The 18684-nt window shown below is 49.2% G+C and overlaps 1 protein-coding gene and 1 non-coding gene across 2 annotated transcripts in view; one reads left to right on the plus strand and one right to left on the minus strand.

Moving 5' to 3' along the window:
* Klhdc4 (kelch domain containing 4) overlaps nucleotides 1-15090 on the minus strand; it is a 33080-nt gene extending 17990 nt beyond the window's left edge. Inside the window, exons 1-5 of the mRNA XM_032887694.1 lie at nucleotides 14904-15090; nucleotides 12730-12821; nucleotides 12216-12294; nucleotides 11087-11185; nucleotides 2713-2849 (exon numbers count right to left, since the gene is read on the minus strand). Coding sequence (XP_032743585.1) covers nucleotides 2713-2849; nucleotides 11087-11185; nucleotides 12216-12294; nucleotides 12730-12821; nucleotides 14904-15002 — 506 coding nt within the window. The 5' untranslated portion in view covers nucleotides 15003-15090. The remainder of the gene's footprint in view (nucleotides 1-2712; nucleotides 2850-11086; nucleotides 11186-12215; nucleotides 12295-12729; nucleotides 12822-14903) is intronic.
* An 801-nt stretch (nucleotides 15091-15891) lies between these two features.
* On the plus strand, nucleotides 15892-15999 carry LOC116886792. Its single transcript, XR_004386183.1, has one exon. It is a non-coding gene; the product is annotated as a U6 spliceosomal RNA (small nuclear RNA).
* Nucleotides 16000-18684: the final 2685 nt, after the last annotated feature.

Raw genomic sequence — 18684 nt, forward strand, 5'->3', positions numbered from 1 at the left:
AACTCTGTACCTATAACTCCAGTCTAAGTAATGTCAAGCCCTCTTCCGGCCTCCTCAAACACTAGAGACCCAAGTGGTGCATAGACACAAATGCGGGCAAAACTCCAACACACATAAAATAAACTCTCTTTTTAGAAAGGCTTTTTTTCAGAGGTCACCTGTCACTTGGTTTCTTGGTCCTTGCTCATCTCTCCCAATATTCAACCTCTCCCAACCTCAGTTCCCTTGACCGAAACCTACTCTCCTAAGGAATAAAGACATTCACTAAAATCACATGTATTTCAGGAAAAAACTCTACCCTGGAAATAACAAAGTAGTGAACTGTGTTCACTTTGGCTAGATTGCCTTCCTTTCCTTTAGATCAATTTGAAGAATGACAGACGCCAGGCAGCGGTGCACATGTTTACTCCCAACACTCAGGAGGTAGACAGGCAGAGCTCTCTGAGTTCGAGGTCTACAGAGTGAGTTTCAGGTCAGGCAAGGCTACACAGAGAAACCCTGTCTCAGACCACTTCCCCCCAAAATAAGAAAACTGACTGAAGCAGACCAGCGGCAGCTCCTCTGTGGCCATTCTGTCAGTACAGAGACAATCCTCCAACGCCACACTCTGGTGGCTACCTCAGGCCTTTACTCCCAACGCTCTGCAGGAGGCAGAAACGTGGATTCTGAGACCAAGCTCTGCCTGGTCTACACAGCCAGTTCCAGGCCAGCCAGGGCTACATAGTGAGACTTTCTCAAACAGAAAGGGTGGAGGAATGAAAGGTTGATGGAATCGCCCCTCTACCAAGCTTCCCTGCAGGCTGCTCTGTGATGTAGTTCTGAGCTTAGGTAAGACCACTGTTTACTTGGAAACTCCAGAGTTTTAGAAGCAGGAATCACTCACACACACACACACACACACACACACACACACACACTCTCTCTCTCTCTCTCTCTCTCTCACATACATACATACACATACACACACACTCTCTCTCACATACATACATACACATACACACACAGACAGACAGACAGACAGACACACACACACCCTCTGTATATCCTTTCTTAAGCTAGGAGCATCATTTTAAATGTTTATTATTTAAGAGTATGCCACTGGGGTTGGGGATTTAGCTCAGTGGTAGAGCACTTGCCTAGCAAGCGCAAGGCCCTGGGTTCAGTCCCCAGCTCCAGAAAAAAGAAAAAAAAAAAAAAAGAGTATGCAGCTGAGTGAGGCGGGGCCACGTCCACTCATGTCCTCACACACTGTTCTTTTACATTTCATCAGGGGTTTTAACCAGTGAGGCAGGCTGGAGCCAACACAAGCGGACGACCATCCCACATCCCCGATACAGTGGTGCTCATGAGAGACAGAAAGCAACTCCTGGGCACGTGCACACCAGGGCAAGGCTGACCATTGCTCACTCCTGACTGCCAAATCTGAACCAGCTCAGCTCCAGGGTCGGATTTGACTGGAAGGCAGGAGAATGACAAAAAGATGGAAACAGACAGAGAAAAAGGCTAGGACTGGGTAGACCAGGATACTCATGGAGAAACCACAGGACTCTGGAAGCTCAGGGTGCCTGTTATGTAGAGGAGAACAGGGAGAGGGAGCTACAGCCTACAGCTGAAGGGGAGGTGGGTCAGGGACACTGGCTTAGCTGCTCTCAGTAGGAGCGCTCCTGTAAACACCTGGGAGAAGACAGCTGGGGCGGCCATTTGACTTGGCTGTGGTGGAATCAGCAGTGCACGGTTCACTTAGGACTTTGGGCTTCCTAACAAAACACCCACCACACCTGGCTATGAGGCAAAAGCCTCAAAGCAGATCCCACGGGGTCTGTGTCTCAGGAGACTCTCCCCTGACAATGCCAGAGGCCACACTCAGCCTGAAACTATTGGCAGAGGCTCCTCCAACAGCAGCATGGAAAAAAAAAAAAAAGGCAGTAAAACACATAAATAACAAAATAACCACCTTTCCACATGCTATGAGTCTGCAGCCAATACTGAGGGATTAAGAATGGTAACTGAGGGGCTAGAGAGGTGACTCAGATGTTAAGAGAACTCACCACTCTTTCAGAGGTCCTGAGTTCAAATCCCAGAAACCACATGGTGGCTCACAACCATCTGTAATGGTGTGCAGGAATACACACAGACAACCACTGTATACATAAATCAAGCCCAGGAGACTCTGGTCCCTGTTTCCATCCTGGTTTACTGGTGTATCAGCAGAAAGGACAGTGACCTTACACTGTGGCATGCACAACAGTGTATGCAACACTGGCAACAGGGCTCGGTGGCCCCCACAGAGGATGAAGTCAGTAAGTCTGTGGCATTAGCCATTCTGCCAGGCTCCTCTCCACAGCAAGTCTCATGCAGATACAGTAAGAGACACGGGGTGGCACGCAGCAGAGTGGGCTCAAGCACCAGCACTCTGAGCCAGGCTTGCTGAGAACCATGAAGGCTGCCTTGTCCTCTGCAGCTCTGCCGTTTCTCCTTCTGTCTGGCTCAGGGCCATCTCCTGGTCCTCACAGGACAGAAGGACAGACCTCCATCAGGAGCAGCTTTACTTGCCTGACACTGCTCACCGCTCACACCCCGAACAACGCCTCCACCAAAGCTTTTCCTACCACACAGGACAGCACCCTGTCCTCTCCTTGTCCTGCCCATGACTCAAACCCAAACAGGGACAAAAGCTGAGGCCAGGGCTCAGGCTAGTATCCAGAATCTTACCGGATCTGTTCCCAGGTCTTGGTGGCCAAGTGCAGGACCCAGAGGTCCTTGTAATGGTAGAACTGCTCGCCATCAGGAGATGCAAACTCCCCCCCGAAGATCCACAGCTGCCCACCACCCTGGGGCACCACCACCGCCTGTTAAAAGAAAGCAAACGGATTGGGTGAGGCACACGGCAGCACAGGTGGCCCAGTGTGACCAGCAGAATCAGCACTATCCACCTAGACTCTCAGGGACTCCCTCAGCCACTGTCTCCTGCCTCCAAGGGGAAGCTTCTGAAACAAACTCCCCTAGGCATATTAATTATACTCAAAGACCCAACACAACCATGTTTCCCTAAACTACAAGATAAACATCTACTTACATTCAGACAACATACTATCCAATTAAATGAGCAGTTACTAAACTTCACATACGTTATCAATGAACAAATATAATTTAATAATTATTAAATAATTATTAAATAACCACAGGAAGCATTTCATGCATGTGTGAGAGTATGAGTTATAAACATGTGTGTGAGTTTATACATATGTGTATGCAAAGCATATGCAACTGTGTGAAATATATGTACAGGAGTGTAAGGTGTGTGCACATGAGAACATGAGCTGTATGCACGTGTATGACTTGTATGCTTGTGTGTGCCTGTAGGCATATCACATGTGTAGATGTGAGGTATGTAGACATGTATGTAAGGCATATACATCTGTATGAGACATATGCACCTGTGTATGCGTGTATTGAGACTGTATGCACATGTTGTGAGTGCATGAGGTATATGCACACATGTATGTGTCTAAGGTGTATGTGTGGATGTATGTGTATGTGGACATGTATGAGAAGTTTATGCTGCTGTGTGAGGTCTACGCACATGTGTATGTGTATGAGGTATAAACACGTCATGGGGCTGCACATGCCTGTGTCCAGGGGCAGAGATAGGAGGACACTGAGTGGCCTATCACTCTCTCCCGTGCTCTCCTTAAGACAAGGTCTTTCACTGAGTCTGGAGCTAGGCTGGTGTGATGAGCTCCGGTGACCTTCCTGTCTCTACCCCTGCCAACACTAGGGTTACAGGTGTGCACAGCCACGCCCACATGTTTACATGGACGCTGGGGTCCTAATTCACATTTCCAGATCTGCTTCAGTCCACTTAACCCATTCCTAGGCATCAAGCATCACCCACTCATCTGAAAGCACGTCACGAAGGAGCACGAACAGGAACGACATGAAGAGTTGGTGGGACATTAACGTTTCTTTCCGAAGACCTAAAGCTAAGAACTGATGTTCGCCTGAACATTCTTTACAAAACTAAGTTTTTAAAAATAAAAAAAATAGATCTATCTGAAGATCCAGCTATACCACTCATGGGCATATAACCAAAAGATGCCCCACCATGCCACAAGGGCACGTGCTCCTTCCTCTATGTTCATAGCAGCCTTGTTTGTGATAGCCAGAAGCTGGAGACAACCCAGATGTCCCACAATGGAAGAATGGATACAGAAAATATGGTTCATTTACACAATGGAACACTACTCGGTTATTAAGAATGAGGACATCATGAGTTTTGCAAGCAAATGGATAGAACTGGAAAATATCATCCTGAGTGAGGTAACTCAGACCCAAAAGGACATGCACGCATGGTATGTACTCACTGATAAGTGGATATTAGCCAAAAAAGTACAAAATATCCAGGATACAACCCACAGAACTCAAGAAGGAAAACAAGCCAAAGGGCCCAAGTGAGGATGTCTCAATCCCATTTGGGAGGGAGAAGAAAGCAGAGCTCAGAGGGAGAGAGGAAGGGAGGGAAGTAGGTGGGGAAGGAGAAAGGGAGAGCATGATCAGGTACTGTGGGGTGGGGACCAGGAGTGAAGCCCCAAGGGCCAGCAGAATGAATGGAAATATACAACCTCAGGAGGTAGGAGGTGGGAGGACCCTCTAGAATGTACCAGAGACCTGGGAGGTGGGAGAATCTCGGGACTCAAAGGGAGAGACCTTAGATAAGATGCCCGAGAGTGGGGAGAGGGAACTTGTAGAGTCCACCTCCAGTAGAAAGACAGGGCATTGGGTGAAGGGATGGGGTTGCCATCCTATAGTCAGGAACTCTGACCCGGGGTTGTTTCTGTCTGGGAGAAATTAGGGGACAAAAACGGAGAGGAGATTGCGGGAAAGGAAGTCCAGTGACAGGCCCAAGCTGGGACCCATCTCAGGGGGAGGTTCCAGGACCTGACACTATTACTGATGCTGTAGTGTACTTACAGACAGAGCCTAGCATGGCTGTCCTCTGAGAGGTCCAACAAGAAGCTGACCAAGTCAGATGCAGATACTTACATCCAAATAATGGTCTGAAGTCAGGGACCCCTGTGGTCAAATTGGGGAAAAGCTGGAAGAAGCCGAGGAGGACGGTGATCCCATGGGAAGGCCAGCAGTCTCAAGGAACCTGGACCCATGACATCTCTCAGACACTGAGCCACCAACCAGGCAGCATATACTGGCTGGTCAGAGTCCCCTGACACATACAGCAGAGGGTTGCCTGGTCTGGTCTCAGTGTGAAGATGCACCTAACCCTTGAGAAACTTGGGGCCCAGGGAGTGAGGAGGCCTGATGGGATGGGGGAGCGGGGGAGTGGGGACATCCTCTTGGAGATGGGAAAGGAGGAATGGGATGGAGAACTGTCAGAGGGCAGAACAGGAGGGAGATAGCGACTGAACTGTGAGGAAAGATTAAAGATAATAAAAATAAATAAAAATAAAAATAAAAACAAAGCCTCATGTAGCCCAGGTTAGCCTCCAGCTTATTATGTATCCAAGGATTACCTTGAGCTTCTGATCCTCACCTGCCGACCGCACCCTACACAGCACTAAGATGCTGGAGCCTGGGCACTAGGCTTCGTGCCTACCAACCATGAAGAGCAGACTACTCTAACGAGGCCTGTGTCCCCCACAGCAGCATAGAGGACTGGAAAGGGCTCATAAGAGCAGTGAAGGCAGGCCTCAGGTTCCCTCTCGAGTGTTCGCGGTCCCAGTCAGTCCAGCCTGAGGACTCACGGCAAGCAGAGCAGAGCAGAGCACACCAGCCCCTCAGCCCAGAGAATCAAGATTGAAGCCAGCGCCTCCACCACTGTTCATCAGAGATCGCCAACCCAAAGAATGAGGCACAGTCACTGGCCAAGGCCGAGGGGGCTCCCTGCCCTGGTGCCAGGACTGTGGTAACATCTGTGCAAAGACTGGGCAAACCTAGTGACAGGACAGTGCTTCACACCTTTAACCCCAAAGCTTGGGAGGCAAAAGCAGGCTGACTTATCTTTGTGGCTTCAAGAGCCAAGGCTACAAAGAACCAACCTGCCAGCTACTTAGCTCTGGACTCCTTCCTCAGGCTGCAAGCAATCCGAGAAGCAAGCTGAGCAAGGCAGGCTGTGGGACCCTTGCCGGGGTCAGAGCAAGACCAGGGTCCACATACGCACAAAGCAGTGCCAAGCCCAGGTCTGTCTCCCTCAGCCAGAGAGAACAGAGTGACAGCCTGCACTGAACCTTCTGCACAACCTGTTTCATGTACACAGTGAGCTGGTTTTACCGTCAGTAACTGGAAGTGGCTTCTAGGAAGCAGAGATGGACTCATTTCTTGGGAACCAGTTCCGCCTGTAAGCATCCTTCCATTGTGGGCTCCATGCTCACACAAAGTCCTCCTCAAGTCAGACACACACTCGGGAATGTGAGCTACATGTGGTTGCTGGGAATCAGACCCAGGTCCTCTGGAAGAATATCTAGAATAGCAGCCAGGGCTCTTAACCACTAAGCCATCTCTCCAATCCCACAGCACAGTTTTTTGGGTTTTTTAAAGATTTATTTAAATGAGTACTCATGTCATTGTACATGAGTACACTGTCATTGTCTTCAGACACAACAGAAGAGAGCACTGGATCCCATTACAGATGGTTGTGAGCCACCATGTGGTTGCTGGGAATTGAACTCAGGGCCTCTGGAAGCGCAGCCAGTGCTTTTAGCTGCTGAGCCATCTCTGCAGCCCCACAGCACAGTTCTTAAGGAAGGAACAGTAAGTAGCACTAATGAGACTGGGCAGGATGTTAGGATCTATCATATAAACCTAAGCCCCAAGAAGGAAGGGCTACACAAGCACAGGCAGTAAACTCCACAACACAGGTCGGTCCTCAGGAATGAACATGTCAGTGAGCTCATGGAAGAACGGAATGCTAGTCACTCCAGGCAGTGGAGCTGGAGGGCACAGTCTTAGCACCAAGAGATCACACTATGCTACAAAGTAACCCTCACATAGTCTGAATCATGCTGGCTTCCTTACAAAAAGATATCTGGAAAAGATTTCAGAGTATTTGTAGATTAGCTAACTGCTAAATTTTGTAACCCGAAGGTCAAATAGCATCTAAATCCATCAGAACGCGCTAGATCCCAGTGATCTACAAACACAAAGCACCAACTATGCAGGAGAGAGCTGCAGTCACGTCTAGAGGGATTTGCATCTGTCAATGCCTCTGGTAAGAAGAACTAGGAAGAGCTAAGCCTCCAGAGGAGCTAGAAAGAGTGGAACAAAGAAACCGAGTACTGAAATTATTGGGAAACAAAGTAGCATTTAGGGAGGGGGCTCAGTAAGTAAGGTGCTCGCCTCCAAACCTGATGACTGAGCTCAATCTCTGGAGTCGCATCTCAAAGGTTAGAACTGACTCTCCAAAAGCTTCCTCAGACCTCCAAATGTGTGCCATGCCACACCACACACACACACACACACACACACACACACACACACACACACATACATATGTGCTCCAGGCAATGGTGGTGCATGCCTTTAATCCCAGCACTTGGGAGGCAGAGCAGGGTGATACTTTTGAGTTTGAAAGCACCCTGGCTTACAGAGTGAGTTCCAGGACAGCCAGGGCTGTCTTAAAAAACACAACAAAAACATAAGTAAAAAATAAATACACACACACACACACACACACACACACACACACACACACACCAAATTATGTAAAAAAAATTTTTTTAAGTTAAAAAAGTGCAGGGCTAGAGATGGCTCAGCCATTAGAGCACAGGCTTGGGGCTGGGATTTAGCTCAGTGGTAGAGCGCTTACCTAGGCAAGCGCAAAGGCCCTGGGTTGGTCCCCAGCTCGAGAAAAAAAAAAAAAAAACAACAGGCTTCTCTTCCAGAGAACCCAGGTTCAATTCCCAGCACACACATGGTAGCTCACAACTGTAACTCCAGTTCCAGAGATCTGACACCCTCACACAGACATACATGCTGGAAAAACACCAATGCACATGAAATATGAATTAAAAAATTTTAAAATACAAATACACCCTACCCCTGGCAACACAGACACACCCCACCCTTGGTGGTAGTGGTGTACTCACATAAGTCAGGGCAGAGCGGAGGGCAGTCTTTTGTTTATCAAAAAAAAATATACGAATGGGGGCTGGGGGGAAATCAACACACTCCACATTTGGAAAGAAAAAAAAAAGGAAAACAAGACAAAAACAACCCAGGAACCGAGGAACTAGTTTTCCACACGGGATTTAGTGCTGAGGTGTCTAACCCCAGGGACTCTACCATCTTTCGGGGAACTTTTGGAACTGCTCAGAGGTGGTTCAGGAAACCATTCCATAAGAGCTTCAAACCAGTTTCTTTTCTTTTCAGTGGGTCACACTACACAGCCCTAATCGGCCTGGAATTCACTATGTGACCAAAGGTACATACAGGAAGAGCTTGGTCACTTAGTGATTCTATTGCCGGGCACAGACAGACGCAGGGTCAGCAAGAGGGGCCAGTGGTAAGAGGACTTACTCTGCATGCCCAATGGCTGAGTCCCACCCTGGAACCCACAGTGGGAAGCGAGAACTGACTTCCAAGAGTTGTGCTCTGGCTCCTACATGTGTCATGGCATGCACTTGGCACACACATGAGAGAGCTGAGCTTGTATCCAAGGGGCACAACACAACCAAGCCCAGGGTGTGTACTTTCCACTCCCCAGTCAGACAGCACAGTGCCTGGAGGCTTTGTAAGCCTGTCTACATTAGAAACAAGCCACAGCAGCTGGGGATGACTCAGTTGGGAAGGCACGAGCTGTGTGAGCTTCAGGATAAGAGCTCAATCCTCCAGAACCCACATTTCAAGCAAAGCAAGCAAGCTGGGCATGGCGGCCGTGCCTGTATTCCTAGTGCTGAGGAGGCAGAAGCAGGACTCCTGAGGCTTGCAGGCACGCCAGTCTAACAGTCAGTCAGTGGGTCCAGGTTCAATGAGAACCCTGTCTCCCAAATAAATAAGGGTCAAGGAGGTCACCAGATGTCCAATCCCTTCTCCACGGGCACCCATACACAGCAGTAACTCCTAGTGCTGGGACTAAAGGTGTGCATCTCACGCCCAGCTGCTGTGAATGTCGTTAAAGAAGCCAACACAACTGACTCCTACGAGAGCCTCCCAGGTCAGGACAGAGCTCCTGAGACAAGAACATAGGCCAAGGCTACTGTAGACCTCAGAACGACCCCTACCACTCTCAGGAGACGAGGAGTCCTGGGACCGAACTGATTACAGCACTCCCCCTGTCACTGTCTGATCCCACCCTCTTAACCCTCAGGAAGCTTGCCCTGGGCCCTCACTGCTGCACTTGGCTGGAAATGAACCAAAACCAAGAGCAAAAGCAAAACAGGACAAAACCACTTGAAAGCACACCCACTGCACACGTGCGGTCCCCAAACCTCTGTAACCGGTGGCCACACCCATCCCTCTGGGTCAGACAGAACCAGAGCATGGCCAGGCGACCAGGTATTATCGGCTGGGACACCACACATAGGTGCAGAGGACAGCCCCACTGACGTGCCCCACCAAGGCCATGGGCTCCCAGGTGTTTGCGTTCCCTTGTCACTGCACAGGAACACAGAGAAAGTGTCCAAAAACGTACCTGAGCCATCCACACGGCCAGCCAGCATGTGTGTACTGTACATAAAAGCACACGCTCTGGGCTCCATTTTAGCTTACCACCACCAAAACACAACACAACACAGGTCTCTGCTGTCAGCCTCACCCTTCTGCTGAGGGAGCCCAAGCCAGACAGCTCAAGACCAAACCAGGCACAAAACAGAAGGCCGAGTGAGTCACCGATGCAGCCCAGCACCGGAGGGCACCCAGCAGACAGAGGAGGCAGAACAGGCAGGACTCTGTGGCCAGGGGGTGCTCTTCCCCAGGCACTCGGAGCACACCAATGCTTCCATCCACAGCTCACTGCCAGAGGCCACTGAAAGCCCAGCTCTCCGCCCAACCAATAGCAGCCTGTCTTCCCTTCCCCTTCGTGAGCACTGTAGTCTTCATCCTCCAGCTCTGCTAAAACACAGCAAGCCAATTTTATACATCACTGAGGACAGCCAGGGCAGGAACCTGGAGGCAGCAACCAAAGCAAGAACCATGGAGGCTTACTGCCTTTCCCCCGACAGCTGCTCAGCTTGCTTTCATATATGACACAAACCACCTGCCAGGACCAACAGCAGCCACAGTGATTGGATCCCTCCCACATCAATCACTAATCAAGAAAATGCCCCACTGATGTGCCCACAGGCCAGGCTGATGGAGGTGCTTTGTCACGGAGGTTCCCTCCTCCCAGGTGACTCCAACTTATGTCAAGCTCACAAAATCAACCAGCGCAACGAGAAAACCCACTGCAAAGGCATTCTGGTCAGTATCACTGGGGAAACTCACTATCAAGAGGTAGACAGCCTGTCTTTTTGACATCAGCTGCCTGCAGCCTCCAGAGTCAACAGAGAAGAGCTGTCCCTAGCACCCACCCACACCCATCCCATCCTCCTCCCAGGAAAGGAGAACAAACTGTGATGCTGAATGAGGAGCTACAGAGCCAGGGAACACGTGACACTGGGAACGGCTTCCTGCTCTCCTTTGTGTCTGCAAAAAGAGCTAACGATGAAGTTATAACAACAATTTATCCAAAATAATCCTGTTCCCTCCACCATCTGACCCACTCCTGGACACTGCACCGTGCTGTGCTCAGCACCAGCCCAGCCCCGGGGCACACTGGATGCTCTAACCTAGAAAGGCCTTCAGTACAATCTCATGATACGCAGCGGTGCTTTAATCAGCACATCATTCAGAGCAGGGGCTCTGCCCTCCTCAGACCAGGAAACTCAGTAAGGAGTGCAGGGAAGATGCAGAACCCAGGCTGGCAGCTCCAGCTTCTCATTCCAGCACACCGGAAGCTTAAGGCAAGAGGATGCCGTGAGTTCAAGACCAGCTTGGGCCACAGAGATCCTATCTCAAAGACCCAGAAGGAGGTAGGAGGGAGGCCAGAGATAGCCTTTCATATGCAGATGGCTCCGACAGTCCGTTCTGGCCTTACCTGATGAGCACAGCGCCTGGGAGGTGGGCCAGGGATGTCAACTTTCGTCCAGGTGCCCTTTCTAATACTGTAGATGTAGAGTTCGTTATACATGAAGGTCTGCAGGAAGGAAGTGGACCATCAATGCACAGACCGCATACAGGCAGCCACGTGACAGCAGCAGGGAGTACACTCTGCGGGAAGCTTGTGCACTGACCCATACCAGTGCAGACAGGCATGTGTAAGCCTGAAAACTGTCTGCGAGGACATGACAGATGCTCCCGACGTGCCACAGGCTTAAGTCTTAATAAACTTATGAACAGGTAAAAGTACTAAATGAACATGCACTGTGTGTGCCTAAGGCACCAAAGCTCCCCGTCAGCCCAGCCCACCTTAAATGGGCTCACAACACTAGCCTCACCTGTGGGTGGCCACCACCTAACACAGCACTGCTTTTCAAAGAGCACTGCCTTGTCACAGAATATCGCTCTGACTGATGAACAGCATGGTCGAGTCAGCATCCTTTCCCCACTGTACACTCAAGGCTCACAGGGGAAGCCCTCACAAGTCAGGGCTGCATGTTGTTGTGCCGACTGACTCCTCAGGGCCTGAGGGCCTCTGCTGCACGGCACAGCATTCCTGTCTCTCTCTGAACTTAAGCCAGTGTTTAAAGGCATGAAGATCCAGAAAGCAAGCTGGGCACTGAGGTGACTGGACAGTAGGTGACTGGAGCTTGTGGCAGGCTGGGAGGGCCCCGAGCTTCCAACTGCTCCTCTTCTAGACTCTGACTTCACTAACACTATTCCAGGTAACTCTGAGGGCTGGCCTGAGAGCTCGATGTCAAGGACTGCACGCCTAGCATGAGCCCCGAATCACGAGGCCCCACAAAAGCAACCCTGTGACAGTTGCACCATGCACATACGGCCCATTGGAGTCAGGCTCTGCTAAGAGGCCAGAACCCCTGCAGCAGTGAAGTCCCTGCTGCAGGTCCTTAAGGGATTCTGGTGACAAGCCACACACACCCCACCTCAGGCTTGACACTTAGCATGTGGAAGGGCAAGAGGGGGTGACTGGACACATTTATATCACCAACTTAAATTTACTTCCAGAGCCCCGAAAGGTTGGGAGAAAAGAAAAACGTATACTTTACTTTTTGGCCATTGAAATATTCACCTCCGAAAAGGATTAATTCATCTTTCTCAGGATGAGCAGACAGGGAGGCATTTAACCTGCAAGACAAAAGTCACAAAGGAACAATGTCAGAGAAGATGACACCAGGCTAAAGAGACTCCCTTTTCCTTCTCTATACCGACCTCAGAGAACAGGACCAAGACCCACCCTACAACCTCCAGCCCAACATTGAGTTCATGCTCACAGGAGAGCCCTGCGACTGAGTAACTTCCCTAGAACTAACGGAAAGAGCATGCAGGAAGACATCCAGCCTCTAAGCACACATGGAACTTTCCTGACCTGTTCTGGAAGACTCTAGTCTTAAAGGATGCAAACCTCCAATCCCAGTGGCCTGGGAGGCAGAGGCTGGCAAATCTCTGAATTCTAACACTAGACTGGTCTACAGAGAGTTCCAGGACAGCCAGGGCTACATAGAGAAACCCTGTCTCGAAACATCCCCACCCAAAAAAGGGAAACAAAGCTTGCTCACTTACCGTGGGGAGGGTGGAGGACATGGTGTCTCTGTGACCTGGGTCTTTTTGGCATCCAGGGTCTGGAAATGGGCTATGAGGGCCTCCAGGTCTTCCTAAGGATACAAAAGCAGCTCTGTGTGAGACTGCCTAACCTACCTCAGAGTCAAAAAGCACAGCCAGCTTTTGTCCCATTGGTCTGACTACTGGGATCCAATCACATCTGAGTCTTAACATGGATCTGAAAACAGAGAGATCTTGACACATTCAGGAAATACTGTGACACCAGCAACAGCTTTGCTGTAGGTATAAATGCATGCACACCCCTCCTGCCAACCAAGGGTTTTCTATGAAGATTGTACCCTGGCCACACTACCCTCAATGGCCTCTGATAACCTGTTTGTGCCAACGGCCTGCCTCGCTGTCTACATAGCCTGGGATTCCTCTTGCTTACTGGTTTCCAGCTCCCATTCCCATGCTAACATATGAGCTCCATGTGAACAGGCCTTGAGTCCTATAGACCAGTGCCTGAATGACCTGTGGTCCACCACTCGACAGTCTCTACTTCCCAGCTGTCACTGCGGACCTGGACATTGAGGTAGAAACAAGCATGCTGGACAGCACTGAGACCGAGCCTTCACACACCCACCCAGCGCCCAAGCCGGAGTTCACTAGGGTGTCTTAGTTTGCTTCCCATTGCTGTGATCAAAAGCAACTGGGAAGGAGAGGATTTACCTCATCCCACGGTTTACACTCCTTCATGAAAGGAGGTTAGAGCAGGAACCTGGGGCCAGGAAATGAAGCAGAGACAAAGGAGGAAAGCTGCTTACTATCTACTGGTCTGTAGCTTGTTCAGCTTACTTTCCTAACGTCCCAGTGCCTCCCACCTAGTTATGGGCTGGATCCTCCAATATCTCTAATCAAGACAAAACCCCCACCAATTTGCCTAGAAGCAGGTTTTTTTTTTTCTTTTTTCTTTTTTTCGGAGCTGGGGACCGAACCCAGGGCCTTGCGCTTGCTAGGCAAGTGCTCTACCGCTGAGCTAAATCCCCAACCCCGAAGCAGGTTTTTAAAATGCATTATTCAGGGTTGGGGATTTAGCTCAGTGGTAAGCGCTTGCCTATGGCGCAAACTGTAGGATTCGATCCCAACTCGGAAAAAAAAAAATGCATTATTCCATGTGTGTAGGTGTCTTGCCTGAATGTGTGTCTGTGGGCCATGTGTGTGCCTGGTGCCCACAAAGGCCAGACAGCTGTGAGTTCCCAGGTGGGTGCACAGAATAAAGCCTGGATCCTCTGGAAGAGCAACATATACTCCTAACAACTGAGCCATCTCTCCAGCTCCGTTCCGGCCAATCTTACAGAGGTATTTCCTCAACTGAGGTTCCTTCTTCCAAGATTATGAGGATGGGAGCCCAGAAGTCCTGTGCCTGGCAGACCACTGAGCAAACCTTAGTCATCATAGCTGCCTCCACAGTCTCTTAGGTCGGAATGACACTTAGCCCGAAGTTTGGCATGGATCTACCTGTAGCTCATGGAATAATGAATGCCTATAAGAATATGACGGTGAGGGTCCCAACTAACTCTTCTGAAACACTACACAGTTCCAGCGACTTGTTTGATTACTAAGTTCTACTTATACCACCTGCTAATGGGGACACATGCCTTCAATTCCAGCATTCGGGAGGCAGAAGCAACGGGAGTTCTCTGGGTTCTAGGTCAACCTGGTCTACAGAGTGAGTTCCAGGACAGACAAGAGAAACCCTGTCTCGAAAACGAACAGACAAAACCCCCAACCCCTACATATGGCTCACTCCCTAGTGCTGTTGGAAGAAAATCTGCTCTCCTTTGGGGGCGGGGGCGGGGAGGTCGGAGGCGCAGGACCGTTATGGCTTTATTCCTGAAACGCAGACGTGGACAAAGCAGGAGTCACTCAACTTCAGTTTTCCTCCACTAAGCTTCACCAAGCTGCTTCACTCTACATACAGTAAGGGAGGCAAGCGGAACCGAACAGGAAGAGGAAACAACGGGGTAAACGAGGAGTCTCGGGGCTGCAGAGACCCGGGAGAGAAGGCGAAGCCTGAAGGCGCTGGGCTAGGCATAGGCCTGCCACCCAGGGACCCGGGGGACAAACTCGTTCCCGGTCTCCCGCTCGCAGTCGCTCGGCGTTCTACGCCCGCCCCTCCGGGTCCCGCTCACCTCCTCCTTCCGCGAGCGCTTGGACACTTTCTTCTCCATCTTGGCGGCCGTCTTCTCCGCGCCGCGGCCCTTCTTCTCTTTCTTTCCCTTCTTGCCCATCGCGCAGGTTCTGAAGAGGTACCTGGAGGCAACGGGAGGAAAATGAATGATGATGTTCTGTCCGGCCAAAAACGAGCAGCGCGCTATATGAACGTCACTTCCTGTCCGTTTCTCTAATGTTCCGTGGAGCAACCGACTCCACCAGTACTTAGGGTCCGCTGGCCCACGCGTCTCGGGCCGCGTTAGTATATATCCGCTCCCCAGCACACCAGAAAACTCTGGGTGACTTGTTTCAAACGCGAGGAAGTGGGATACTGGAGGTCTCATTCCGCAGAGGAATTTCCATGTACATAGGGATTCCTGACCTGAGTTAAGGCAGCCCTTTTTCCTACCCTATGTAAAATGTGCCAGGAGCTGTCAGGCCTTTGTCCTTCTGGCGGCGTGACTCCACTGGACATGTCTTTCCATTGGGATATCCGGGCTGGTTATAGGTATCTACACTCCAACGGTGCTTGATTTATGGTCTGGCAAAATACGTGATAGGAAAATATGCTCCTGGGTTTGACTCAAATAGAATGGAAGAAGGACCGCGGTTTGAAAGAGCCGTGTGAAAATGTGCATTGCCTAGAGGGTGTCCTCTTTGAGCTGTAATCAAGGAACGGCTCAAAGTAAGGACAAGGGCAAGCAAAATATTGGCAAAGGGAACACATAGACGAGGAAATAATCTTCTTTCTTTCTCTGTGGGAACGCTGCCAAAGCACAGCCTTTAAAGAAACTGCCTTGGATCAGGCCAACCACTAATCATTGAAGCTCTGAAGAGGCGTGAGCTCCCAACTCAGTTCCAGATTTTTCCATAAACCAAGTTCTTCCAGAAGGAAAATTACTTTTGAGGAAAACAATGATGTTGTGTGGTTTCTTTTTTTCCTGAAGACAGACAAGAAGAAATGTGCTAGCTTTGGCCCCAGGTAAGCTAACACTGGAAGGATACAGAGATTATTAGCATGGTCCCTGCAAAAGGATGGATGACACGCAAATTTGAGAAGCATTCCTTTTTTCTTTTCTTTTCTTTTCTTTTCTTTTCTTTTCTTTTCTTTTCTTTTTTAGACCTGGTTCCCCTGTATAGCTGTCCTGGAACTCACTCTGTAGAGCAGGCTGGCCTCAAACTCACAAGAGAGCTGCCTGCCTGCCCCTGCCTTCTGAGTGCTGGGATTAAAGGCCTGTGCCACTGCCCGACTGTATTCCATATCTTTCAAAGCTGAAACTGAGATTGTCTTCAGAAAGCTCATCTCAGTTAGAACCTATCTGAGGTGTGCATCCCTCAACAGCCCTACCTCACCCCAAAGGAGAAACCAATCAGGAAGTATTTTTACCATCCAAAAGCTGCTCTGTGTGTGTGTGTGTGTGTGTGTGTGTGTGTGTGTGGTAGGCTATCTAGGCAGAGTTTGGTGAGAGGAAAGAATCTGACCAAAATATATTGTATATAAAAAAAAGTGGGGGGTTGGGGATTTAGCTCAGTGGTAGAGCGCTTGCCTAGGAAGCGCAAGGCCCTGGGTTTGATCCCCAGCTCCGGAAAAAAAAAAAAAAAAAAGGAACCAAAAAAAAGTGGGCAATAATAAAGCAAGCCTTGAATCCCAGAACTCAGGAGGCAGAGACAGGTGGATATTTATGAATTCAAGGCCAGCCTGATCTATAGAGTTCCAGGACAGCCAAGGCAACACATAGAAATGCTGTCTCAAAAAAACATAGATAGATAGATAGATAGATAGATAGACAGACAGACAGACAGACAGGTAGACAGACAGATAAACGTAAAGATCAAAGAAATTATTCCAAGTCCAGCTTGTTGAACTACTGAGTTGTCCGTTCGTTTGTTTGTTTTTACGGGAACATGGGTGACTCAAAGGCAGCCATGTCTCATAAAAAATCCCACCTGGCACCGGTGGATGCTGGGTTATAAACACTGTATCACTCGTGTCCTGGCAACCTTCCACCTCTTGTATAGTCTGGCACTAAACCCCTTGCAGCTGCAGAGGCAGGAGGGAGGAGGGGCAATCTCTAGTGAGAGTGTGTGGTGCTTCCCCTCCTCCTGTAAGAGACTATGGAAAGCCCCAATTTGTTAAGAGGCTATTAACATTCTCTACCGTTCACAAGATAACACTTTTCCCTCTTCAGCTCTGTGAAAGGGAAGGTATATTCTCTGTGGAAGATTTAGAAAGATCTGGAAGTTACAGGGATTGATGCTTTTGTTATCTGAAAGAATCTCGAAGCTCAATTGAGAAGCTCTTGATACAGGTCACAATGATTCACCGGAGGTTGGAATTTTATTACTAAGAAAGAAACAGAATAAAACAGCTTTGATTTATTTTTTTATTTTCCTTTTTTTAAAAAAAAAAACAAGTTTCTCTGTGTGGTTCTGGCTCTTCTGGAATCCTCTCTGTAGACCAGGTTGCCCTTGAACTCAGATATCTGGCATCCTCTGCCTCCCGAGTGCTGGGACATAAGGCATGAGCCACCACTGTCCAGCCGAAACAGTTCTGATTTCAAGTTGGAGGCAGGAATATCATGCTTAGAAGACAGAGTTCCCCAAAAGTTCTATAAAAGGGGGAAAATGGAGGAACCCGATGAAGGCTGTGCTGATCTCCAAGACTGCTTGCAGATCATGTATAATGGTAGAGGGGAGAAAATAGCTACCCGATCAGAGATAGCAACACCAGCTGAGCCTCCAGACACCTTCTGCAGTGTAGCAACAGGCTGCACCCTACCCACTGCTCAGATGAGCCGCTGTCTCCTAACAAGCTTTGGCCTAAAACATCCCTACCCCCCTCACTTTTCTGAAAACACTAGGTAACCTCTGAGCACCATACTTAACAAAGCACATCCCATCAGTCCACTACATACACCAGCGTTCCCTCTGCAGGCCTGTGAAAGGGAGACCATATTCTTTGTGGAAGATTTAGAAAGATCTGGAAGTTGCAGGAATTAATGCTTTTCTTATATGAAAGAATCTCGAAGCTAAATTGGAAAAGCTCTTGACGGTACATGTCACAGTGATTCACGGGAGGTTGAAATGTTCATTACCAGGAAAGAAATGGAACAGAACAGATAGAGTGAGGTCAGAATCCTAAAATAGTGGAAAGATTAAGTACCGAGTTCTATTTTAGTAAAATTCACATTTTTGAAAATTTAATAGATTGTCTTAAATGTAACGTGTCACTTTTAGACTCCCTTTTATGATCACGGCAGGGGCCCTCTGCTGCCTTCAACTTGAAGTTCAGAGGAGAAAGAAAAGTCCACTTACAAAGGACTCGAAGAGGACGCTGACTGCTAACCACCTTCACCACAGATAGCGTAATTGGAAGGGCTGAGTTGCTTCACTTAACATTAACTGGAAGTTCCACAGCATGAGACATTATTTCAGGCCACAAGAGGCACACCAGAAAGCAGGCTTTCTTTTATCCAGACAAATGAACATATGAAGACATCCGCCAAAAGAGTCTTCCCAAAGTGCAACATGGGAATAAGAAAGGGGGTAGATGGGGATAGAGACATGGTTCAGCAGTTAAGAGCAATAGTGATTCACAATCATCTGTAACTTCTGGACGGGGGATCTGGCGCCCTCTCCTGGCTTCCTCGGGCACTGCACCTGCAGCCCGTGGTGGTGCGCAGACACGCGTACAGGCAAAGCATTCATACACATAAAACAAGAATAAATCTTTTAAAAAAAGAAGAAGCTGGACGGTGG

The sequence above is a fragment of the Rattus rattus genome, chromosome 17 (genome assembly GCF_011064425.1).
Source record: "Rattus rattus isolate New Zealand chromosome 17, Rrattus_CSIRO_v1, whole genome shotgun sequence".
Taxonomy (NCBI): Eukaryota; Metazoa; Chordata; class Mammalia; order Rodentia; family Muridae; genus Rattus; species Rattus rattus.